This window comes from Bos javanicus, chromosome 3, assembly GCF_032452875.1.
Source record: "Bos javanicus breed banteng chromosome 3, ARS-OSU_banteng_1.0, whole genome shotgun sequence".
Lineage (NCBI taxonomy): Eukaryota > Metazoa > Chordata > Mammalia > Artiodactyla > Bovidae > Bos > Bos javanicus.
In genome coordinates, this window is record NC_083870.1 from 106,065,289 (window position 1) to 106,092,760 (window position 27,472).

General features: G+C 41.1%; 1 protein-coding gene and 1 long non-coding RNA gene across 2 annotated transcripts in view; one reads left to right on the forward strand and one right to left on the reverse strand.

The window, feature by feature from the left end:
* Positions 1–9,529: 9,529 nt before the first annotated feature.
* The window catches only part of ZMPSTE24 (zinc metallopeptidase STE24), a 43,742-nt gene continuing 25,799 nt past the window's right edge, over positions 9,530–27,472 (reverse strand). The window contains exons 8-10 of the mRNA XM_061412377.1: positions 15,812–15,916; positions 14,070–14,213; positions 9,530–11,228 (exon numbers count right to left, since the gene is read on the reverse strand). Coding sequence (XP_061268361.1) covers positions 11,004–11,228; positions 14,070–14,213; positions 15,812–15,916 — 474 coding nt within the window. The 3' untranslated portion in view covers positions 9,530–11,003. The remainder of the gene's footprint in view (positions 11,229–14,069; positions 14,214–15,811; positions 15,917–27,472) is intronic.
* LOC133244775 (uncharacterized) lies at positions 11,228–18,120 on the forward strand. Its single transcript, XR_009735515.1, has 2 exons — positions 11,228–11,681; positions 12,279–18,120. It is a non-coding gene; the product is annotated as an uncharacterized LOC133244775 (long non-coding RNA).

Consider the following 27,472-nt stretch of genomic DNA (forward strand, 5'->3'; position numbering starts at 1 on the left):
GGACACATCTTTTTCTCTCACTCCTCTTGTGGTCTCATTCAGTTTAGTGGCTTTAAATTCCTCCTAAACTCCCTGGCTTGAATCTCTCCCCTTAATTCATTTATCGGACTGCTCACTCAACATCCCCCGTTAGAGGTCTGTAGATATCTCAATTTTAACATGAGAAAAATGTTAAGATGGTCTGCCCCTCCAAATCCCCCTGCTCGCCATCTCGGTTACTGGCAATGCCATCCTCTCTGTGACTTAAGCTAAATATGCTGGAGACATTCTCTACTCTACTCTTTCTTGTACCTCGGTCTGATCCATCAGCAAATCCTGTTGGCTCAGCCTTCAAAATTCCAGAATCCAACCACTTCTCATCACTTCCCTACTACCCTAGTATCCATTTTTACTTTTTTGCTGGAAGTATTGCAAGAGCTTCCCAACTAGTCCCCAGCTTGTACCTTTGCTCCTCACCCTAGTAACCAGCGATCCTGTTAACACTTAGATCATGCCACTCCCTGGCCCGGAGCCCTCCAATGGCTTCCCCTCTGCAGTCTACCAAAGCCTGAGTCCCTCCAGTGGCCTACAAGGCCCTCTAAGTCTGCTGCATGTCTGCCCCTCAGACTATCTCCTGCCGTATCTCCTTAGAACACCCCATCCCAGCCTCTCTGGCCTCATGGTGTCTCTAAAACACCAGGCTTACTCCCAGATCAAGGCTTTTACACTTGCTGTTCATGTTCACTCTTCCTGGAATGCTCTTCCCCCAAACACCTGTAGGGATCACTCACTCCCTTCCTTCAGGGCGTTGTTCAAACATCACCTTCAGTGATACCTTTTTACAACCATCCTGTTTAAAATTACAACTTCCACAACTTCCCTCCTACCCCACAAACACCTCAGGCCTTCCTTTTTCTCTAAGACATGTATTACTATCTAATTTCTATTTTGATTGTCTGTTTCTCCACCCTAGAATGTAAACTCCATGAGGTGGGGCTCTTTCTATGGTTTATTTGCTCACCCATCCTGCAGCACCTAGAGCAGAGCTTGGTACCGTGTGGGGCACCATATGTGCTGACTAAATAACAGATGAGAGACATAAAAGCTCAGTCAGCTTCTTACCCAAGGGCTCCCTAGTAAGTCGTGTGTTACATTCTAGAGCCCTGCCCTGGGTCCTCAGCCTAAGTGGAGCTTCCCTGTTTGTCATTCATCAGGCAGACAGCCAGAGGGGAGCTCTCTCCTGAAGGTGCAGGCTTCATCCTCCTCGCTGGGTGGGAACAGTCCTGGCTTCACAGGGTTTTAGGACACATGGAGGTATCTTCCTATCTGTTCAAATTGTTTGGGAAATCCTCCTCCCTGGAAACCATCCTGGATAAGAGAAGAGCAGAGGTCTCCCTATCCATATTATCTGAACAGGGCTATGCCATCCCACTGTGGATTGTTCCTGCTCATCCACCAGACTGTACATAGCCTGGCACAGAAGTTACTTGCTCACATCATCATGATCCTGAGTCAGGAGTTTTTGGAAAGGGGTTCTCTGTACTTTTTCTTTGTATGGCATCTAAGACAGAACTTAAGGCCCTCAAGGTAAGCTTTCTTCTATGGGAAAACTTTTCTGCAAATGACGGTAGAACTCTCAAAACAATCAAAACTACATGAAGTACATATGCACAAAAGAAACCAAAAGATGGATGACAAAGACCGAGTGGAAGAAGGAGACCTCAGGGAGGGGAGTTACCACACAAAGGATTAGGGGTGACCATGAGGATATACAGGTTAAACGGCAAGCTGGGACCATCATTGGTATTAAAATCACTGACTTGATCCCAGCTCCTCTCCTAAACAGAGGTTATCACTTACTAGTAGCTCACAGACTTTAGCAGAGGACCAAGTCAGACAAAGGCAGTATATACACACAGCAAGGACTCTGCCTTAGATTCAGAAATCAACCCCGCTGAGGCCATGCCATTTTATCTGAGGCATTGATCTACTTCATTCTGTCCACCAACTATTAGGGTACAGAGTACAACCTCCTTCCCTCCTTGGCTGGCCTTTCTCCCTCCCTTGAATGGCCAATACCTCAGGAACCTACCAGTAGTAGCCTCTGGCCATCCCTAGGCCTCCCATAAACTGTAGCTGCTGCTGCTGCTAAGTCACTTCAGTTGTGTCCGACTCTGTGCAACCCCATAGACGGCAGCCCACCAGGCTCTGCCGTCCCTGGGGTTCTCTAGGCAGGAACACTGGAGTGGGTTGCCATTTCCTTCTCCAATGCATGGAAGTGAAAAGTGAAAGTGAAGTTGCTCAGTCATGTCCGACTCTGTGCGACCCCATGGACTGCAGCCTACCAGGCTCCTCCATCCATGGGATTTTCCAGGCAAGAGTACTGGACTGGGATGCTATTGCCTTCTCCACCATAAACTCTAGGGGACCAGGTCAAAACAATCACGTATTAAAAAGCTAGTTATTGCTGCCACATGAAAGTGTTAGGTAGGTAGAATAGGGAAAAGGAGTCCAAAATGGCGGTGGCTAAAAGACAAGGAAGGTCAAAGGAAGGTCTGAGGACCAGAGTGAAAACTTCAGGCAGAACAAACAGCACTCCTGGCTAAGCCCAATTTGCATAGGGCAGGCCCCGGGGGTTGAAAAAAAACATACAAAAGGAGGAGCCAAAGCGTTTTCTCACGGACTCTCTCTCCCACGTGCATGCACTCTATCTCTCTCACTCTTTCTCCCTCCCTCCCCACGCACTCCTCCACTCTCTTCTCTTCAAGTCTTGGATTCTCCTGCTATCTTCTAAATAAAATAGAGCTGTAACACTGATTTGCTTAAGAGCTGTAGCACGGTTTGTCCAAGACCTAAGAGCTGTGACGCGCCGAGGGCTTTAATGTCCGTCGCTCCAAATCTTTGTTGTGACAAGACAAAGAACCGAGGAACATACACTCGCGTGACATCTATGGTGCCATGACTTGGATATAACCTGGCTGAAACAACCTCTACGTGGAAGAGGCCAAGCACAGCAGGAGCCCAACTCAGCGACGCTCCCGCGCTAGAAGCGGAAGGTGAAGAAACCCAGCGCAGGGGAAGGCCCATCGTGCTGGAAACCGGGACAACGAAAACCGAACTCAGCAGAAAGCTCACGTGGCCCAGTCTCAGATTCCAGAAGACCTCCAGTTAAGGTAAGAGGTCCTTGCTCCTATGGCTGGAGGGACCTTCACAGTCTCTCGTTTCTTGTTTCCTCGAACCTCCCGCGAACAGGCGGGCAGCAGGGGCACAATTGAGGGACTCTGGAGAGGCTACTCCTCAGCATGTCCCAAAGGCGCTATCTGCTGAGCCCCAGTAGCTGTTACACAAGCCGGTGGGGGTTCTTCTGTCCTTTCTCTTCTCTGTGCCAAAGATCAGACCAATGAAACTGTGAGCACGGGTCAGATATTTAGCAAATTTTCCGGCGGGCTATGAAGGGGATTCCTTGGCATGTTTTTCCCACTGCTTTTTCCTCCTGTCCTTCAGCTCTCTCCCGGGACTCAAGCCTGGCCAAAACTAATGAAACTCAGACTCTGATGTCTCATTGCAAAAATTCACTGAAAGACAAAGCATAAGAGGTAGATTTGTTAGGATCCAGAAAGAATCCACCCTTCAGGGTGTGAACCATTGCCGAAGGCAAGGGCTGAGGCCATGGTATTAGGCCTGGCTAGGTTTTGTGAGGGGATGGAATTCATATGCTAATGAGTGAGAGGATCATCCCAGCCATTGGGGAACCACCCACTCCTCCCTCTTCTGACCTTGTGCCTTGGAGCTGTCCTGCCACCTCTGGGTGTGTCTCTTGGTTTATAGATTGGGGATGAAGGTTTACTTGAATTTGACTTGTCATCTTGGACCCAATTGATTTTAATTGGCTTACATTATACCCTTGTGCTATGTCATTCTTTCAAAGTTTGTGCTCTGCCCCCTTCCCTTCTGTTTCATGCTCTTTTCCTGAGCCCCATCCAGACCCACAAGGTTGCCTCTACAATCTTCTGGAGAGACAACCAGAAAATAGCTGGCCTTGGGAGGGAAATACTCTGTAATATCCAACCCCCTAATCCTACCCAATACTGGTCACACTGGAGATCTTGGGGATGCCCAAACTCCAGTCCGGGGGGGTCCCAGGAGGTCATCACGCCTTGACCTGCCTAGGGATCGGTCTTCGAAAGGTTGTCACGCCTCAACCTATTCGGGGATCCTCTAGTCCCAGGGGCCCAGGAGGTCGTCACGCCTCGACCTGCCCGGGGATTGGATCTCTAGGAGGCTGTCACGCCTCAGCCTGCCTGGGGATCTGCACCCTGACCCAGGGACGCCTGGCTCTCAGGTTGCAACAGTTCTAGGTAGGATAAGCTTCAGAAAGACTCACCCCTAAGGAGGTGAAAGAAAGCTCCTAAGGAAGTCCACCCATGGAAACATAAAGAAGTCTATTACTTGTGGGACTGTGCCCAGTCTCAGCAATAACTCAAGAGCCCAATGAGAACCCCATTGCCTTTCTGGAAAGGCTAAAAGAGGCACTCCAGAAGTTTACCAACCTGGACTTAGACTCTTACGAGGGATGGGTGATTTTAAAGGACAAATTCCTGTCCCAATGTGCATCAGATATCAGAATTAAGTTACAGCAGCTACAACAGCAGGACCCTGCTGCCTCTTTAGATGAGATGGTCCAGACAGCCACCAATACCTTTTATAACAGACAACAGGAGAAGGAGGCCAAGGCCCAGGAGAAGGAGAGAAAGAAAGAGACAAGGCATGCCCAGATGCTGGCCGCCCTCCAGAGAAGCCCTATGGCAAACCCCGAGTCCTTGAAGGACAAGGCACAAGACAGATGCCTGATCTGTAGACAGGCAGGGCATTGGGCCAAAGAGTGTCCAAACCGTGACAAGTCTCCTAGAACGGCTTGCCACAAATGCCATCAACTGGGACATTGGGCGGCACTCTGCCCTCGGGACCCTCAAGGTGAAGTGCCAAGAGCCTCAAGGTCAAGCGCCAAGCCTACCCTCACGATGGTTCAAGAGGACTGAAGCAGCCCACTCCAGCCAGCCGCCTGTCACAGATAACCATCACGGGGCTGGAGCCAAGGGTGCAACTGGATGTGGCAGGTAGGTCCGAGAATTTCTTGGTTGACACAGGGGCTACCTACTCTTCTTGATCTCCTACTCCGGAGCCTTCTCTTCCCAAACCTGTACCATTTTGGGTGCTACAGGAAAAGCAACTACTAAAAGATTCACCTGAGCACTTCATTGTTGCTGGGATGGACAAATATTTTCCCACCAGTTTCTGGTGGTCCCTGAGTGTCCTACCCCCTTATTGGGAAGAGATATACTCACTAAACTGGGGACCACCCTTGTGATGGGAAGCTTTTCAGCCCCTAGAGCTCTAAAGCTCCTGGTTACTACTGAAGAACCCATTATACCTTCAATAGAGAGGGACCAAAAACTATGGGAAGACAAAATTAACCCCCAGGTGTGGGACCAGGGGATTCCTGGACGAGCCCACCAAGCTGAACCGGTCATCATTGTCCTCCCAGATCCTACTCGGTTTCCTAACTGGAAACAATATCCTCTCAAAAGAGAGGCTCGGGAGGGGCTACAGCCATTAATAAATAAATTCCTTGCTTGTGGGCTATTGGTCCCCACCAGTTCGCCATGTAACACCCCAATCCTCTCAGTAAAGAAAAAAGACGGAACCTGGTGAATGGTTCAAGGTCTCCAGATCATAAATGAAGCTGTAGCCCTCCTCCATCCCACAGTACCCAATCCCTATGTAATCTTGGGAGAAATCCCACCCAGTGCCAAGTGGTTTACAGTCTTGGATCTCAAAAGATGCATTTTTTTGCATACCACTGGCTAAAGAATCCCAATACCTTTTTGCCTTTGAGTGGGAAGCTCCAGGAGAAAAACACCAACAGATGACTTGGACAGTATTACCTCAGGGGTTCAGAGATAGCCCCCACCTGTTTGGACAGGCCCTTAGCCAGGATCTCCTAGATCTAGACCTGGGACCTAATGGGAAAATATTACAATACGTAGATGACCTACTAATCTGCTCTCCAGATGAGAAAAGTGCCCAATAACATGCAATTCAGGTTCTAAACTTCTTGGCAGAAAGGGGATATAAAGTCTCCCATGCTAAGGCACAGATGGTCGAGACAAAGGTCACTTATCTGGGAGTTCAGATTACACACGGGTCCAGGAGGCTGTCCTCTGATCGGGTACAAGGAATCCTCCAGTTGCCCTCCCCCACGACTCAAAAACAATTGTGAGCTTTCCTGGGGCTAACTGGTTATTGTAGAATCTGGATATCCAACTATGGTCTAACTGCCCAGCCCTTATATGAAAGCTTAAAGGGATGAGATGATTCAATCCCACTGATGCGGGGAACTCCTCAAAAGGAGGCAGAGGCTACAATAAAACAGGCCTTAACTCAGGCAGCTGCCTTGAGGTTGCCAGACCCAGAAAAAGCATTCCAACTTTATGTCCATGAAAGAGAGGGAATAGCCTTGGGAGTGTTAACTCAAAAGTTGGGGTCTGAGCCCCAGCCTGTAGCTTACTTGTCCAAGAGGCTCGATCCAACTACCCAAGGTTGGTCCCCCTGCCTTCGAAATCTTGTAGCTATTACAATCATGATAGAAGATGCTTTAAAAATCTCCTTTGGGGGCAAACTAACTATTTTTACCAGCCACCAAGTAAAACAACTCCTAAATGGGAGAGGACATTTATGGATGTCTGATCAAAGAATCCTCAGATATCAAGTAATGCTGATGGAAAATCCAGGCCTCATTATATCCCCTTGTGAGGTTCTTAACCCAGCCACCCTCCTACCTACCCCCAAGGGCTCTCTCCCATTTCACTCTTGTCTAGAAACCTTGGACCACTGGACAAAACCCCGAGAGGGATTGTCAGATCTTCTGACCAATCCTGAGGAAATCTGGCACACTGATGGAAGCAGCTTTGTCTTGGATGGAAAAAGAAGAGCCGGGTATGCAGTAGTCTCTAATTTTGAGACCATAGAGGCTAAGCCTCTGCCACCAGGTACTTCAGCCCAATGAGCTGAGCTCATAGCCCTGACTCGAGCTTTAGAGCTGGGAAAAGGAAAAAGAATAGCCATTTACACTGACTCCAAGTATGCCTTTCTGGTGCTACATGCATATGCGGCTATTTGGAAAGAAAGGGGCCACTTGACCACCCGAGGGTCCCCAATCAAATATGGTGATCAGATTCTTCGACTCTTGGAGGCAGTCCATCTGCCTACTGAGGTTTGTCTCCCACTGTAAAGGAAACCAAAAAGGGAGCACAGAAGTGGCACGAGGGAACCAAGAAGCTGATCAGGCAGCTAGGAGAACAGCATTACAGAACCATGACCTAATAGGGATTGCCATCTAAGTTCCACAGACTAATTTGCCAGAAACTCCTTCATATACTGAAGGTGAGACTCTTAAAGCTAAGAGTGAGGGCTTTCCAGAAGATCATATGGGGTGGTTCCAAAAGGAGGGACTCCTTTTTCTGCCTGGAAACCTCCAATGGAAGTTGGTTAACTCCTTACATGCCACTACTCATTTAGGAGAAAAGGCCCTCCAAATATTACTAGAAAGGTCCTTCAGAGGAACAGGCCTCCAAACAACTATAATAAGACAGGTGGTCTCCTCTTGTCCCACTTGCCAATTAAACAACCTCCAAGGAGCTCGAAGACCCCACTGGCCCAGCCCATCCAATGACACGGGGCCTACCCAGGAGAGGACTGGCAGATGGACTTCACCCAGATGCCAGTTTCTCAAGGTTATAAATACCTATTACTTATTATAGATACATTCACAGGATGGATTGAAGTCTTTCCCACCCGGACCAAGAAGGCTGAGGAGGTAGTTAAAAAACTGCTCCATGAAATCATTCCAAGATTTGGTCTGCCCAGGTCATTACAAAGTGACAACGGGACATCATTTACTTCTAAGGTCTCCCAAGGAGTCTCGAAAGAATTGGGCATTACTTATTATCTCCATTGTGCCTGGAGGCCTCAATCTTCAGGAAAAGTAGAAAGAGCCAATCAATTCTTAAAATCAGCGATAAAAGAGAACCCAGGAGACCTCCCTGGGATGGAAGGAGGCTTTACCAATAGCTCTCCTCTGCACCTGCATTGCCCCTAAGGAACAGGTTGGTCTTAGTCCTTATGAGATGCTATATGGGAGACCTTTTGTTTACGTCAATGACTTCTTCCTAGATCCAGAGGTTCAGACCCTCCAGTCTTACACCATAGCCATTGGGCAATTCCAACAGGATATACCCTTGTGGGGTATGAACCAGGACCCAAAAGATTCTAAAGAGTCACCACTATATGCTCCAGGAACTCAAGTCCTAATTAAAGTCTGGAAAGATGGGTCCCCAAAGGCTCAACTCCAGCCCATATGTAAGGGCCCCTAACCTGTAATACTTTCTACCCCCACAGCAGTCAAGGTACCAGGACATGACTCCTGGATTCACTACTCACGAGTCAAGCCGTGGAAGAAAACAGAAGAGGACACTCAATACACCTGTCAACCAGCTACAACATGCAGTGCCAGTTCAACAAAGATATAAAACTACAGCTGACCACAGAAAATATCACAAACCCTTGGACACTGCTATAAGGACTCTGAGGCTTGAGACTAGCAAGAGGGGGAGGCCCAATACCCCTCGCCACCCCAGTTCAGCAGGAAGTAGCCAGAAAGACCTCGACGCCCCTATTCCCAAAGAATTGGGCGTCCCATCTCTTGAGGGGGGAATGTTAGGTAGGTAGAATAGGGAAAAGGAGTCCAAAATGGCGGTGGCTAAGACAAGGAAGGTCAAAGGAAGGTCCAAGGACCAGAGTGAAAACTTCAGGCACAACAAACAGTACTCCTGGCTAAGCCCAATTTGCATAGGGCAGGCCCAGGTGGAGAAAAAAAACATACAAAAGGAGGAGCCAAAGCGTTTTCTCACGGACTCTCTCTCCCGCGTGCATGCGCTCTCTCTCTCTCTCCCTCCCTCCCTCCCCACACACTCCTCCATTCTCTTCTCTTCAAGTCTTGGATTCTCCTGCTATCTTCTAAATAAAATAGAGCTGTAACACTGATTTGCTTAAGAGCTGTAGCACAGTTTGTCCAAGACCTAAGAGCTGTGACGCGCCGAGGGCTTTAATGTCCGTCGCTCCAAATCTTTGTTGTGACGAGACAAAGAACCGAGGAACATACACTCATGTGACAAAAGGAAGACTGAAGAGGCAGCTGGAGTAGACCAAACAGACCAAGACAATGAGAAGTTACGGGAATGGAGAAGGATGGTTCTGAATGACGCTTCCGAGGAGACGTCAGCAAGAACTGGTAACGCTCTGGAGTGGAGCAGGAGGAAGGCAGTTAAGAGGGCTCTGAGTGAGGTACAGCAATGGTCCTGCCACCACGCAGCACTATGGCTGTTCCTTCTACTCTTCACTACTAGCACTCAGCTCCTCTAGTGTAATAAGCATACATCCTAGGTAACAAATGACAGACAGATTTTGTCAAATCAAAGACAGAGTACATCAATCTGCATTGGCAATTTTTAATGTTTCACTGGTGTAGAACTGAAATTTGTATTTAAAGGCAAGAAAGGAAGGAAAGGCAGTTATCACAGCATGAATTCATAGGTAAAAGATGCTGGATAAAATCATAGGACTGTTCCTTAGGAAAATAAATAATGCGATACTAAACTAGAGGCTTATTTTTATTGTTTCCATGTAGAGACATCATCCAAATATCAGCTAAGCAAAAGACTTTCTGGCCAGAGGCCAAGTGCACACAGTTGATCCCACTTTGGAATAAATGCCCAGGAAGTATATACATCACCAGTGGGTGGGACTCTGGGCACAAAGTTGGGTCTCATTCAGAAAGTGAACGGAGATTTGAGTCAAACATGCAGCTTCAGAAACTGGAAATCTTTCATAACGTTTGTCTTGAAAATAAAAATTGCCTGCATATCAAGAACTATAATTTTCTAAAATGGAATTAGGCTTGATTAAATAAAATAGTACTCATGACTTACTGGTAAAAATTAGAAAAATAAAAACAGAAACTTTTCTGTCCAAAGAGATAGAAAATTATATTTTTTCCTGTAACATCATAAGAGAATCATCAGTATTTCACCCTTATGTCTCTTAAAATGTCATTTCTTCTTTCCACAATTCTCCCACTTTTAACAGCAAAACCTGTTTGATATGGCAATTTCTGCTAAGCAAAAGGATGCACAATTTATTGAATACTTAAGAGTATGAATGTTTGGGATAATACTATATTATCCCTAATGGGATCATACCCACCAGGTGGAAAGAAAGATAGACTGAAATTTTCTAAAAAACAAAAAGAAAACCCAATGATCTAAAATACTCTGTACATAATTTCTAATTTTAAAATATCAGAAATTCCTGATCAGTGTATAACGAGAAAGGGAACAGAGAAATTTGGTAGAATAGTAGAGAGCATATTTCTAACTACTTTCAGTTGTATAACATCAGCCTTACGAATTATCTTTCTTCCTTATTTAAAACACTGATTGGCCAGCTTAAATCATAACAGCATAAAAGTAGAAATAAGTTTCAACTTAGGTATGAGCACAGTGATTCGGGACCACTGTTTCTGCCTTACAGAGAGAATTCAGAGGTGGTGTTCCCTTTTAAACATATGCCCCCAAATACCTTATATGCAGGTTCCATATAAACATGTAAATAAAACAAGTTCTGTATTTTCTCAAATAATTTTACAAGTTGATGGTAAACTAGATTTTAAAGATAAAACTATGCCTTTAAAAACATTAAGCCTCAAAATTTCATCCAGTGTTTTCTTTAAGAAATGGATTATTAAAATCATTTTTGAAATGAGATATTAAATGTATTTAAAGCTTGGCTTTTCTGTACTTAATCATTTTTCCTTAAAAAAAAAAAAAAGTTAAAAACATCAAGAGCCAGAACATGCTGCCAGGACAGAAAATAATCAGAAATGTCTTCAGTTGCAGACCCTGGGCAACTCAGTCTTGTTTTGAATTTTTCAGAGCTTGAAGTCTCTCTAGTAGTGGAGGATGAGAATAATGCCACATGGAAAACAACCAGTCAGAAACAGGGAATCCCAAGTTGTCTTTGTTTAGTTTGATTAAAGCAGAATATAAGTCTTTGGCCTTCCCAAGTTTCTTGGCAAATGCATCAGCTTGAAACTCAAATCTGCGGCTGAGGACTGTTAGGCAAAAAGAAAGAACCTGAAAAAGGAAATAAAAGCATTTTAACCACTTCCCCTCTTTGTTGTTACTAAAGCTTTCATGAGCCAATACTGCAGAGGAAGTTCAGCTCAGGACAAGAGAAACAGCAAGCCAAAAGAAACCTCACTTGTGTTCTGGAGACCCTAGGGTGGGGGAATTATTAGAAATTGAGCCTTTCCCTCTTTAAGCAGATAGACCAGAAACAGACATATATCCAAAGACATGTCAATCTTAATGAAGAGATACTGATTTCTGAGAACCTGCCATGGGCCAAGCACTGAGTCGGCATTTTACATTCTCCAGCATCCTACAAGGTGATTACTCTTACTCCTGTTTACAGATGAAGAAGGGGTGTCTCAGCAGTGAGACAACTTATTTGTGGTCACACAACAGAAGGTGATAGTGCTGACATTCTCGATGACTCCAAAGCCCATGACACCATCTTTCTCAGAGGTAAGATGTGGTGATTTATATTCAGACTCTTTTTTCCATTAAAAAAAATATTCTTGCTCACTTATCCATCTTTAGATGTTAACAACAGTCTTCACTGAGAATATTCCAAGTATACATGTATAGATATATATACATGTATACACACACACTATAGCCTCTAATGATGGCCTCAAAATAGAATTTTCTAGAGTGTTCTGAGCTATGGTAGCTTCATTAGAATAAATATTCAGTCTCTGAGGGTGACTACTAGGAAGGGGACAAGTTTCATTTGAAAATAGAAATTTCTGAGGGAAAAATTATTTATTTGCATACTGAAGTATTAATATTATAAGTTGGATGACATGATGTCTATTTCTTACCTTAAGATACATCAGGCAATAAAGCAAAAAGAAAGTTTAAAGTCTCTCAACTGTACCTCATATTGCCATCAGCAGATCCAGAGCTTCAGCATAAAGTCTGGGAGCTCCTGATATCTTCTTAGACATGTTCAAAGCTAATACCTGGCTCCTACCTGAAATTTCTTTCCAGATCTTGAATGTACTTTTTGGGTTATAATCATTAACTAATCTGTCTGTCTACGTGTCTCCTGATTTCAAGGGTCCCAGGGCAGCTGTCCCTTGAACCTCACTGTGACACAAATAAACCCTGAGCAGACACTAGCCCGCGCCCACCTGCTCCACTGTAGGTTTTCAAATCCTTTTGATAAGGCATGTTTCCCATTTCCCAAGAAAATATCACTTTCTTCTTATGACCTCTTAAATGTGGACATAAACGTATGTTTTTCTGTTTAACTACTTAGTCTTTTTGAAATGAATACCCTGGGCTCATTGAGGTTTTTAAAACAGTTGCTAATATCTCTAAATTAATTATATTTCAAATCACTCTAATATCCCACATTTACTTAGCTATTTTTTGATGTGAACTCAACTACTCAAAATAAAGGAGATAAAACCAAAAACTGAGAGGCCAAATTAGATGCCCAAAGCAGATTAACATTACTGGTGCCTTACTTACCAGAGGACACTTATACACTCAGTCAGAATCCAGTAACTTTTACCTAATGAGTTTGATTATCTGATTTCCCAGTCTATAGTTGGTTGAAGAAGAAAATTAGAAACAAATAATGACCATATCAGAAAGGTACACTGACATTAGCAAGGATTATTAGCTTGACAGTCAGCGAAGAGATTATAAGAAAATTAGTTATATAAACAGCATGACTGCATAAAGAGCAGAAGATTCTGGGATATTTCATACACATAGCTCAGTGTCTTTAAGACATTCCTGAATTGTGACTGAAGACAGAAATGACAATATCATTATGGTGGTAGTTTAGTCGCTAAGTTATGTCCCATGGGCTGTAGCCTGTCAGGTTCCTCTGTTCATGGGATTCTCCAAGCAAGAATACTGGAATGGGTTGCCATTTCCTTCTCCACAGTATCATTACAAGCGGTTCTATAACCTCTTTAAGAAGTAACAATCAGCATACAGCACTTTATAAGTATTCTCAACAAAAGTTAAAAAATTAAAACATTTAGAGTTTAATGATAATAAATCTTACTTCTCTGGAAAATAAATGCACATTCTGTGGACAATGCTATACAAACATGATCTCTTCCTCCCTGTTTTTCTTTCCTGGTGCCTTATACCTCACCCTACCCCCCCTTTTAAGGAGAAAGTTAAAACCTTAACTCTACAACTTGTCCCAAAGAAAGAATTCTTCTGAATGGAGATATCTCAAGATCCCTGATCTCTTGGCTTACTCTGGAAGCTTAATCAATTAGTATGCTGCCATCACTGGATTTATTCATATACAGTCTCATTAATCCATGTCTTATCACATATACAGCGTTCCCCTACTGAGCAGTCATGGAGCAGTGGTTCTCAAACTTTGCTTACCATAAAACATCCAACTTTTCTTCAGAGGATCTGGAGTCAGATGCTAAGTCTATTATGAAGCAGGTGGTCAGGAAATGCAACCACAGGAACACTGTCATACAATCTGTCTTATCCAGTCATACACACACTCAATTATCAGTTGTTTTGTCCCCTCACATACAGATTTTTGCCAGTACTTAACAAAATGTGGTCTAGGACATAGTGTTCCAATAGTTAATTTCCATCTACCAAGTCTCTGAGGTACATGCTACATCGAGGTTTTCACCACTAAAGTCTAATTCTCCACTTTTTTTCCCCTAACAATATAGAAGCACCTTTTATTTGGGTCTGGGTTTTTCTGCTACATTCTTATACTGGCCAATAAATCAAGGGACTAAACTTGCTTGGTAAAACTATAGTTTTGTTTGTTTCTTTTTTCACTACTCTCAAGGTTCTAGATTTGCAATAGACAAGAGCATATGTGTGATAATTTTAAAGATTATACATTACCTCATTATAAGGTGAAAAAATAAACTGGAAGATGATCAATAGTCCAATCAGAGTGGGCTGGCTGTCATTAAAACCAAATGCAACAAAAAGCTCCTTTCGACCAATTAATACAGCAAACAAGAAAAAACACAGGAAAGAATTCATCTAGAAAGAAGGATACAAAATTTCTAAGTTATTACTAACCTAATTTCATTGTGGGATCAGTAGAACAAGACATCATGCTGTGATTTTTAAGAACGATGTTAACGTGACCACAGGAAAAGTTACTTAGGTGGTTTTATAGTTTTACTTTTATTCTAAAAGTAGAGAGGGCCTGAGTTGAGGGTATATATATACTAATTCGTTATTAGTGAGCAAATATTGGTTTAGCTGGGTGATTAGGGCCTTGGAACAAACTAGAGGACAGCTAACAAGGAGATGTGGAAAAAAGGTATGTGGGAAAACTTCCAAAACTAGCCCAGAGTATGATAATACTTAGGTCTAATGAGAATCTTCACCGAAACGATTCCACAGCAGAGGAGGCTCTGTCAATGCTCAGGTGGAGAAGATACCTGCTCTGTGGATGTTAGCCAGCTTCTCTGCCCAGCCACTCTAGGATTTGGTCAATTGCTCATGAACAGAGTGGCCATGGTGACAGGGATTGAGTCAATGCATTAATCAACAATGCAGACATTGCCCACTGGCTCCAGCTGAAGTGCCCAATCTATTAGAAGAGGCAATCAACTCCAGCCCTGATGAGGCACCTCCGGGATCAGCCCACTACCCTCACAGTAGGCTATTGGACCCCTTCTTTCATGAATGGAGCAGTGATTTTCCTTATTAAACTGAGTACTTAAATAAATGTGCATTTGGACTTAATGTCTTACTCACTGCCATGTATCCATACAACATAGCTTCCATCCAAGGCACTCATTTTTATACCTACAGATGTAAGGCAACAGAAAAGTGCCGATAGGAGCAGGTACACAAGCCTTCCCATGCGATCCATCACCCAGAACCAGCTGACCTTTTAGAAAGCTACAAAGACCATTAAAGACGCATCTGAGACCATACATGCTCAGAACCAGTCAAAAAAACAAGAGTGCTATTTCACTCAGAGCCTGAAAACTACGGTCACTCTGTTGGTTTAGTGGTATAAATACCCAAAAGAGGAATGTTACAGAAAGTATTTTCTCCTTTATATTTACTACTTTTTTCAATTTCTTTTCAATGTTTGTACAATGACTTTTTTAAAAGAGAAAAAATGTTTTTTAAAAAGCATTTTAATGTCCAACTTATCTAGGCTCCTTTTGATCTTCACAGCTCCTACAGCTGAGCAACTGCTAACAACAATAAATATTTATGTAGTACTTACCACATTTCAGGTACTACTCCAAACTCTTTACATGTATTAACTCATTTAATTCTTTCAGTCTTATGAGGTATCACCACTCAATGGGAATGGAGGCAGAGCGAGGCTCAGGAGCTCGCCTGAGGTCACAAAGGCAGTAAGTCAGCAAGCTGTAACGTGAAGCCCGGCTACAGAGTCTGTCTTCACTTCTCTACTACGTGAACTCTCATGCCTGCTATGCTTATTGTTTGACTCTCCTGCCATAAAAAGACAATTGTCAGGACTTCCCTAGTGGTCCAGTGGTTAAGATTCTGTGCTTCTACTGCAGGGGGCATGGATTTGATCCCTGGTTGGAGAAGCTGGCAGTGTGGCCAAGAAAAAAGGGGTAGAGAGAGAATTACTCCAGACTTACCTGGCTAATAATGATATTTTTGACTGTGTGTCCCAATTTCCAGTGCCCCAGCTCATGGCCTAGTACAGCAAGCACCTCCTCGTTTTTACATCCTTGTTTCTTATTCTGAATCAAAGAACAAATTGAAAATAAACTATCAAGAAACTTCAAAAAGTTTATCCCTTTTAACCAAGTAAGAGTCCTTTTTAGAGTCTAACTTAAGGAAACAATCAGACTTTCGTGCAAAACTGTTCATTCACTGAACAAAACATTCCTCCAGCCACTCCACATTAGATACTGGGTTAAGCTCAAACATAGAATCATGAACCAGACACACATATTCTGACTGCATGAGTCTAATTTAGGTTAGAAAAACTATAAATCTTTATCAATAGGACAAGAGTTAAATAAATCATGACAAAGTCATGTAACAGCCATATTATAATCCCACTAGAAATTTTGCTTTCAAAGATTATGTTATAACATGGGAAACTGCTCATGATAGTGTCAAACAACATTCATATTATGCATCCATTAGAAACGTTTTGAAAGAGTATGTTCTGACATGGGAACATGGTTCATTAGGTGAAGAAAGCAGGAAACAAAACTAAAAATAAATAGTATGATTCCAATCATGAAAAAAGACAAATGTGTATGTAAAAATACCCAAATAAAGAAAACAGACTGAAAGCATATCAAAATGTTAACAGTTTTTTCTGTATGGTAGAAATACAGTGATGTTTAACTACCTCAGATGATTCCTATTTTCCAAATTATCTACAAATAAGTACATGTCACTTGTGACCTTCAAAAACACCATGTATTGCCATTTTAAAAACTGAGACCTCCAAGTTAAAATGGCAGAAGGAACATTCACATCTAATTTTATTCCCTCCAAAAACCCCAGTAAAACTGCAATCAAGAGTTTGTTTGTTTGTTTTAAGACATAAACAGGATAGGGAAAACAGGAGAGCTGGCAATAGTAACAAGATTTTGGAAGCAGGAAAGCAGACAAATAAATATGGACTAGGCAGGTCAAGAAAGTTGAATCATAAGCCAGCAGTGGAGAAAATATATAGAACCAGTCTGATTTACACTGCAGTGTCTTCAAAGGACCCAGGTACTTCTGAACTGGGAGGAACAGGAAGAGGTTGTGGCAAATATAAGAATTGGGTGAGAGCTGTTTGAGAAATGGTACAGATTCCTCTCCAACTCCACACTCAAGCAAAAGGCAATTGCTCGTCCCTCATCCTGGCAAAAGCCTGAAAAGCTCGTTTTGGATAGGGCAAAGAAAAGGACACTTCAGCTGGAAGTTCAGCATAGTTGAAGGCCTGAGAACACCAGCAACAGACCGTGGATTTGCTTACCTAATGGTATGTATGGTACACTGACTACTGAGCACTCCCTCTCCCAAGCTAGCCCTCTCCTCATACCTGGCTTTCAAAACACTGCCCTCCAGACAAAAGCCTGGAAGAGTACTCCCTGGGAACTCTGATCCCTCTACCAGGAAAGACCAGGAGATCCTAACAGGAATTCCCCAACTGCAAGCACCCCTAGGACATACCACAGTGAAGCTCAAAGTTGATAAACCTTATGTACAGGCGCAGAGAACCCAACCAGGCTTTTAGTCCCATTCTCTTACTAAACTCAAAGAAGGTGAAAGTTGCACAGTCGTGTCTGATTCTTTGCGATCCATGGACCACAGCCTGCCTGGCTCCTGTCCATGGAATTTTCCAGGCCAGAGTATTGGAGTGGGTTGCCACTTCCTTCTCCAGGGAATCTTCCCGACCCAGGGACTGAACCCAGGTCTCCTGCATTGCGGGCAGATTCTTTCCCAACTGAGCCACTAGGGAAGCCCATTCTCTTACTAAGAAGTAGACAAGCAATTGTATATATTATAAGATACACAAGGTAAGAGTCAAGATGGAAGACCAGATACAGAAAAAATGCAATATGGAAGAAACAAATCACCTAAGGAGAAAATTTAGAGAGATACTGCTTTCATGGAAAAACTGAAGATACTCTAAAAAATGGGAAATTCAGGACTTCCCTGGTGGTCCAGTGGTTAAGAATCCAACTGCCAAAGCAGAGGACATAGGTTTGGTCCTAGGAAGATGCCACATATCTCAGGGCAACTAAGCCTGTGCACCACAACTACCGAGCCTGTGCTTTAAAGCTCGTGCTCTGCAACAAGAGAAGCTGCTGCAGTGAGAAGCCGGTGCACCACAACTAGAGAGCCGCCCTCGCTGGTCGCAACTAGAGAAAGCCTGTATGCAGCAACGATGACCTAGAGCAGCAAAAAAAAAAAAAAAAGGGACAGAGAAAAATAATTCTTAGAAATTAAAGCTTAATAGAATGATTGGAAGATGATGTATCTCCCAGAAAATAGAAGAAAGAGATAAGCAAATGGAAAAGCAGGGAAGAAAAGGTAAGAAAGTTCAGTATAAGGAAGCCAACACTCAAATAATAGAACTCTGAAAAGAAAGAATAGAAAAAATAGAGAGGAGAAAATCATCAACAAAATAATTTCAATAAGTCTCCTAGAACCAATGAACTTCAACTTCCAAATTAAAAGGGCCAAATACATACCCAATACAATGGGTAAAAACAGACTCACAAGGTCGTACACTGGAAACTAGTGTAATATTGTATATCAACTATACTTCAATTTTAAAAAACAAAAGGCACACACCAAGGTATGTGAAATTTCAGAACACAGAGAAAGGATTCAACAATTTTCCAGAAGAATAAAATAAGGTAACATACTGCTGCTGCTGCTAAGTCGCTTCAGTCGTGTCCGACTCTGTGCGACCCCAGAAATGGCAGCCCACCAGGCCCCCCTGTCCGTGGGATTCTCCAGGCAAGAACACTGGAGTGGGATGCCATTTCCTTCTCCAATGCATGAAAGTATTGAAAGTATCTCCAAGTGAAAGTAAAGTCGCTCCACGTGTCTGACTCTTAGTGACCCCATGGACTATAGCCCACCAGGCTCCTCCATCCATGGGATTTTCCAGGCAAGAGTACTGGAGTGGGCTGCCATTGCCTTCTCCAAAGGTAACATACTAAGGATCAGTAATTTGAATGGTTTCAGACACCTCGCCAGCAATGTTGGAATCAAGATGGTGATGGAACAGTGCCTTCAAAATCCTGAGGAAAAAGTATTTTCAATCTAGAAATCTAAACCCCAGTCAAGTGACAGGAAAAAAATGTGACAGAAAAATGAAGGCATTTTGATGCAAGAACTCAAAAACTTTACTTTACTACACAACCTTTCTCAGGAAGGTGCTGGAGGATGTTCTTTACTAAAATGAAGGAGTAAATTAAGAACAAAAAGTCATGGAATACAGAACACAGGAGACCCAGTGAAGGAGAGAAGTGAAGGGAATCTCTAACGGTAAAGGGCAACCCCAGAATGACAACTGTACACCAGATAAAAGAGGAAAACCCATTCGGATTTGAACAATGTGCAAAAGACAATCTGTTGAGGACTGCCATGATCGCACTCTTTCAGTCACCATAGCATCCTTTTAAGCTGAAGAAACTTGTAGAAGATGCACACTATTCAGAGAATACAGTAGATCAACATGGATTTCAACCTAAAGAAAAGGAAAAGGAATACAAGAATGGCCTGGTGGTCCTGTGGCTAAGACTCAGTGCTCCCAAAGCAGGCGGCCTGGGTTTGACCCCTGGTAAGGGAACTAGATCCCACATGCCACCCCACACGCCGCAACTAAGACCTGGCACAGCCAAATATAAAAGAATAACCACAGGGAGGTCTGCTATGAGAGCTGAGAGCAGGACTTCAGAGAAATACCCCAAAGAAAGAGAACAGAGCTCTCTCCCAGGGTGTAGGAGGGATGAGGGGGACTAAAACTAATAAGGTTAATGATGCAATTAACCTTGTAGGAAATTATATTGGGACATGGCAGAAGTTGTGAGAAGAATTAGCAAAAAGAAAAAGGAACACTAAGCACTTTTTTTTTTTTAAGCAATTATTAAGCAAGAGGGAAAAAAAGGTAACATATTCTCAGCAGTGAAAAGGTACAATATTGTTTAACAATAACGTTTTCAATAGTGTTTTGATATTGGCTGAGAGACGGACATAGAGAACAGACTTATGGATGGGGTGGGGGGTGGGGTGCATGTTGGGGGGTGGAAGGAAAGAGTGGGATGAATGGAGAGTAGCATGGAAATAGCACACTACCATATACAGAAGACAGACAGTGGGAACGTGCTGTACGGCTCAGGGAACTCAAACTGGGGCTCCGTGACAACCTAGAGGGACAGGATGGGGCGGGAGGTGGGAGGGAGGTTCAAAGAAGGGGACATACGTACACCTACAGCTGACTTACGTTGATGTATGGCAGAAACCAACACAATATTGTAAAGCAATTATCCCTCAATTAAAACTAAATAAATTAAACACACACACACAAGAACTGTAACTGGACTATACTGGAAGAATTGGGGGAAGGTAGGAGCAGAGCACATGTTAGGCCAAGAGCTAAATCCTCGTCTACCATGACTAAAAGGCAAGACAGTGTCAGTAGATAATAGTATACATACATTGTATATATAAATGATGTGCATAAATGTCAGAAGAAGCTAACAGAGCTGAAATCCGTAGGGAGAGGAGCCTGACGGGGTGAGAGGCACAGAGAAGGGAGGAACAGGAAACTACTGTATTTCATCATATGCTTTTTTGTACTCTTAACTTTTAAACAATATGTTTGTATTACTTTAATAAAGTTAAATTTAACGTTAAAATTTATTGGACTTCTACTTCCTTAATTTTATCATAGCTCCTCAAACCAACATTAAAAATACATATATGTAAATACATATATATATACACACAAAAATATACATACACACATGCATATATTTTTTTTTTCTTTCAACACACATGAAGAATAGGTCAGGAAAGATTAAAAAAAAAAAAAAAATAACAACAAATGTTGCTAACATGTACCAAACACTGACTATGTACCAGGCCCTCTGTGCTATATACTGTATTATTTATACATCATAATCATGATATGAATTAAGAATACTTATTACCACTTTACAGATGAGAAAATCTAGGTACAGAGAGGTTAGCTAATTTTCCTATGGCCACAAGCCAATAAACAGAAAACCTGGGATTTGAAGCCAAGTAGTCTGATGCCAGAGACCTGTGCTTTCAACTTTTACACAAGTATAGATAGAAAAATAAATTATTCAACATTTATCAAATAAATAATTTTTAGTTAACAAATATGTAATCATTTGTATATTGTTATAGTACTGCTTTTAAAATAAACATAAATGATAGGTGGTCATATGAATGACACAATATAATGTTTACAAAGCCAAATAAAACTCTCATTGTTTATAAACTTTCCAGGTTCAATTTAAATAGTGCCAAGACACAATGAACAATTTCTTATACACACACTCACATGTGCATACCTACATTCACTCACCAATACACACATACTCTGAAAAACATCTAAAAAATGCTTAATAAGGTAAAACAAATATCCTTTTAAACATACAGTTAAGTTTACTTTAAAGTAAGGAAAAGCCAAAGCTGAGGAGTTGAAATTAACATTCCTTGTATAAAACTATGAACGGCTATACTCTGAGTCAAAGAGTGAGCTAGAGGGAAAAAATGCTGGCAAAATAACCCAATTGTGTCAAGCTCACCTAAAGTGGAGAAAAACAAAAGTCTCTTATTGAAATTAAAATCATGGGACTTCCCTGGTAGTCCAGTGGTTAAGACTCCACACTTCCAATGCAGGGGGTGTGGATTTGATTCCTGGTTGGGGAACTAAGATTCTGCATGCCCAATGGCATGCGTGGCAAAAAAGAAAGAAAAAAAAGTCAAAAACATTATCTGCACGGACCAGAAAATGCCAAGCTGGCTTGCTAGCACTAGGGGCAACTGATAGAAGCAAATGCAAATGCTCTATTAAGGAATATACCCTAAACCCAGACCCTTCAAGATTCCTGAAGGTTAAGATTACTGAACTATTATGAATTTACAGTAAAAATTATCAAACACTTCAGAAAACAAGCCACAGTAAATAAGAGTTAGCAGAAACAATACAGGGTTGCAGTAGTTCCTTAAGACTTCAGATAATGGAACCATCAGATACAGAATATGAAATAAACAAAGAAGGGTGGGCTTCCCAGGTGGCGCTAGTGGTAAAGAACTTGCCTGCTAATGCAGGAGATGTAAGAGATGCGGGTTCAATCCCTGGGTCGGGAAGATCCCCTGGAGAAGGGAATGACTACCCACTCCAGTATTCTTGCCTGGAGAACTCCATGGATAGAGAAGCCTGGAAGGCTATAGTCCCTGGGGTCGCAAAGAGTCAGACATGACTGAAGCGACTTAGCACAGCAAACATACAAACAAGGGAACTGAAAACATGAGAAAGGAAAAAGAGGCTACCAGAAATGACTGATTTCAAAAAGAACCAAACAGAACTTTAAAACACAATGGACTGGTCAAAGAACAGACTAAATATAGCTAAAGAAAGAATCTATGAACTGGAATGTGGAGCTCCAAGAGACAAATTTAAAAGTGTCAGCATCTGTGGGAGACAGAATGAGATGGTATAACATTCATCTAACTGGAATTCCAGAAAGATAAACTGGGGAGAATGGGAAAGAAGCAATACTCAAAGATAAAACCCGTGGCGGATTCATGTCAATGTATGGCAAAACCAATACAATATTGTAAAGTAAGCCTCCAATTAAAATAAATACATTTAAAAATAAATAAATAAATAAAACAAAACAAAAAAAGATATAATGGAAAAAATTTTTTAAACTTCAGGAAAAGACATGAGTCCTTATAGGAGCTACAATACATCCCAAGCAGGACTGGGATAAAGTTCATACTTGCACAACACAAAAATCAAAGAGAAATCTTAAGAATAACCAGAAAGAACTAAAAAATAAATAAGTAAAAGACAACTAAGCTCAGAGCAGACTTTTTCAACAGGAACAAAGGAAACCAGAACAAAATAGAACGGTATCTTTAAAGTGCTAGGAGAAACAGCTGTCAATCTTGGATTGACATCAAGAATGAGAGCAAAATAAAAACAAAACCAGAATTTTCCGAAGAAATTTCTACATATATACAATGGAGTATTACTCAGCCATTAAAAAGAATACATTTGAACCAGTTCTAATGAGGTGGATGAAACTGGAGCCTATTATACAGAGTGAAGTAAGCCAGAAAGAAAAACACTAATGCAGTATACTAACGCATATATATGGAATTTAGAAAGATGGTAACAATAACCCTGTATACGAGACAGCAAAAGAGACACTGATGTATAGAAGAGTCTTTTGGACTCTGTGGGAGAGAGAGAAGGTGAGATGATTTGGGAGAATGGCATTGAAACATGTATAATATCACATATGAAATGAGTCGCCAGTCCAGGTTCGATGCACGATACTGGATGCTTGGGGCTGGTGCACTGGGACGACCCAGAGGGATGGTACGGGGAGGGAGGAGGGAGGAGGGTTCAGGATGGGGAACACATGTATACCTGTGGCGGATTCATTTTGATATATGGCAAAACCAATACATTATTGTTAAGTTAAAAAAATAAATAAATAAAATGAAAAAAAAAAAAAGAAATTTCTAAAGCATATACTTCTGGAAGAAGCAAAGTAATTTCTAAAAGGAATGTGTGAGGGGCTTCCCTGGTGATCCAGTGGTTAAGACTCCATTCTTCCACTGCAAGGGACGTGGGTTTGATCCCTGGTCGGGGAGCTAAGATCACACATGCTGCATGCAGCCAAAAAGAAAAAAGAAAAATGAACAAGATAAAACTAAAATATAACATGAAAGGGGTCATTAGATCAAACTGTTTATTTAAGGTTCCTGGATTGTTTAGGAAGCAGTGAAGATATTGTATATTTTAAGATTTTAGGCTTTGTGGGCATGATTTATTTTTAACAGCAACCATAAAAGAACAGTCACATATGAACCTTCAAACCTAAATGAAAACTCAAATGTAATTTTTTAAAAACCTTCCATCATTTCTAAAAATAAAGCAGAAGGAGATGTATGTTTGGGGTGGAGGTGGGGTGCGGGGATATGAAAAGGATAAAGGGGAAAAAAGGGCATAAAATAATATGGCAGAAACAATTTAAAATATATCTGTAATCACAATATATGTGAACAAACAAAGCTAGTCAAAAAAAAGCTAGTGTCAGTTTGGATTTAAAAGCAACCATAACCACAAAGTATATCTATGTGTGAGACAAATACACATGGTAAGGTTAAAAGTAAAAGGATGAAAGTGATATGGTGATGGCTGCACATTAAGAATATACTTAAAAAACACTAAATTGTACACTTTAAAATGGTTACAATGGTAAATTCTATCTCGATACTATTTTTAAAAAGTTAAAGGATGACATCCAGCAAATATTAACCAATAGTTATATGGTGTCGCTGTATTAACACCAGACGAAATCAACTTAAAGGCAAAAAGGATTATTAAAGAAAGTAACAAAAGAATGATAAAAGATTCAATTTACCTGGAGGACACATAATTCTAAATGTATATGTTCCTAATACTAACGCCTCAGGATATATTCATTCAAAATTATCAGACTTACAAAGAAAATCTGACAAATGTATCATAATAGAGAATGTTAACACATCGTATCAATTAAGACATCAAGCAAATAAATGTCAACAAAGATATAAAAATTTAAACAAAATAATAAAAAAGCTTAAAAAAAAAAGCTTCATCTATGGGAGACTTATCAGTTCTGCAGCAAGCAATGAGAGAATATATATTCTAGAAAGTGAAGGCTAACAGTTTTGAAATAAACTCCAGCTACTTAAAAGAGTGAAGTACAAACAGATGAACATGGAACTGATTTTGTTTTCTACACCTTAGAAAAACACAACCTAATGGGAACACAGGCAGCAAAATACTGGAATCCAGCTATTCTACCAGTTTTCCATTTCTTCACCAATTCCTCATCTTTAAGGAAAATGACCACTTAAAAACAAGGCTGGGTAGATGCATGAAAAAGAGGGATAGATTAAAAGTGATTGGCAAGACAGCTTTTACATTTACTATCTCTTTTCCTTTTAAAGATCAGAATCTAGGTCAGAATACACTTGGTGGAGAAAGTAAAGAAAGAGCTAACTAGCCTAGTTTCTTAAATGGCTAAGAAACACGTGTACCTGTGCCTTCAGGGAATGGCCATCAAGAGGGAAGAACAAAGCACTAATTAATAGACATCTATTCTAAGGGGGAAATTAAGAGATGTAACTGAAGATTTCCATACAAAAATATTCATTGCAAGAATATTTTTAACAGTAAAAAACTGGAAACCCATATACCCAATAAGAGGAAAAATGATTTTTAATAAAAAAAAAACCACAGAAATAGATATATGTTTATGGTTAGTTGGATTACTCATGTTTTCTAATTTATCTATTACTTTAGTAATAAGCAAAATAGGCTGCTATGTTTAATAATAATGATAACAGTTTCCATTCATTAAATGACCTATGAACCAGACATTGTATTATTAGATATTTTACAAACAGTTTGTTAATCTCCACTACTACAAGGCAGCTATCATCAGCCTCATTGCTTCTTAATCTGAACTATGAATTAATCCTTTTATAAAACAAGCAGGTCTCTATAAGAAAACATAGGCTCTTGTATCTTGGTTTGATGTCTGCATTTAGGAAGCTATTCAGAACTCCATGGAGTCATGTTCAAAGATATGGAATGACAAGAGCTTAAATAAGGGTCATTTTTGCAAAAATGAAACTTTTTTATTTGTAATAGATTCTTAAGATAAAATTGGATTTTCTTTTCTTCCCATGCTAATTTTACATATAAGAAAAAAAATAAGTATCTTTCTCTTTTCTATAGCACTTTCCTTTTCATAAAATAAAATTCACAAGCTGATTCATTGGATCCTCACAACAGCAAGCTGGGCAAGATGGGAAGTACTATCTTCATTTTAGAGACGGCAGAAAGTTAAAATGTCTTAAGATTATCATGCTAATAAGCAGTGGGTAAAACCCAAATTCACACCTATGGATCTTGTCCTCTTTCTATTATACTTATCAACTGGGAAGACATTCACATGACCCTAGCTCTTGCTGGGGAAATACTTGTTTTCTTCTATAAAGGGACAGTTTTTATATATTTAAATTTTTCCTTTCACTTAAAATGCTTTTGAGACAGGTTGTTCTAATTACTGAATTTGTCTTCTGAAGGATAAACTGCAGGGAGAAAGTCTCCTAGACTTCTTTTAAAATGTGAATAGCCAGTATAGAGATACTCATCGAAATGTTAATAATATTTATCTCTAAGAAGAGGGATTTAGTTTTCTTCTTTAAACATCTGCTCAAATTGAAACACTTCATCCTCTCTACACTCTCCAGACTTAAAATCATTTCTGCATTCCCCACTGTGTTGTATTAATATGTGTAGTAGGTATACAGTAGCAGGTGCTGAATAAACCACTATATCCTAAACTTCTGCCACACTTGTGTATCCGCTGTGTGATTATTTAATATCTTTTTAAAAATAAATTCACTTTTTAACTTAGCCTTATCCCAAATGACAATTTTCATGAAATCATGATACACTAGTTTGATCTTTTTCCTAATATTCATTAATACACATATAGCCATTCAAATTTCAAATATTGATATCCTACCAAAATCACCTCACCTGTATACATGCACTAAAAAGCAATACATGAGATTTGGGTCAATCTTTGACTTTCTCCTTCAGTCTCCACAATAGCAATCACCATAAGTCCTTTAAATCCATCTTTTATTATGACTCCACACTTATTCTGACCTCTCACTCTAGTGTAGGCCCTTATTTCATGCCTATCTTGGTGATCCTGATGCAGTAAGTCCCTAGTAGTCCCCTTTGCCTCTAATCTTTGCTCTATCATATATGTTGCCATCAAATCTTAAACTTCCTAAAACAAGCTTTGGCCTCTTTCTCCCAAGGGATCTTCCTGACCCAGGGATTGAACCTGGGTCTCCTGCATTGCAGGCAGATTCTTTATCATCTGAAACACCAGGGAAGCCCCTTGGCCTCTACCCAAATCAATCAAAACTTTTCAGGTCACTGAAAACAACCACTAGAATGTCTTCAGGAAGAAGTACTTTACAAACTGGTCCCGGCCTACCTTTCTATCCCCTTCTGCAAGAATCCATTTATTCATTAGTCTTAGAATAGCCATTGTGCAGTTGTTTTTATAGCTTTATTCATTGCATATCTTCATCCTGAAAAGCTCCAGCCCCAAGTCAAAATTCTGCCTAGTTCAAATATTTCCTCTCTTTTAAGAAATCTGTCTAACCATTAGAATCTGCATTCATTTCTTAATTTCTAAAAGTCACACTATTTCAGCCACTTATTTACCACCCCCTGCCTTAAACTATGAGCCACATCTAGTCTCCTCTACTACAGGTTCTCTAGGGCAAGACTATGTAATTTATACATACATGCTAAAATATTTGCATCTGGACTTCCTCGTGGTACAGTGGATAAGAATCTGCCTGCCAAAGCAGGGGACACTGGTTCAATCCCTGGTCTGGGAAGATTCCACATACTGAGGAGCAATTAAGCCTGTATGCCATAACTACTGAACCCACGTGTCACATCTACTGAAGCCTGTGCT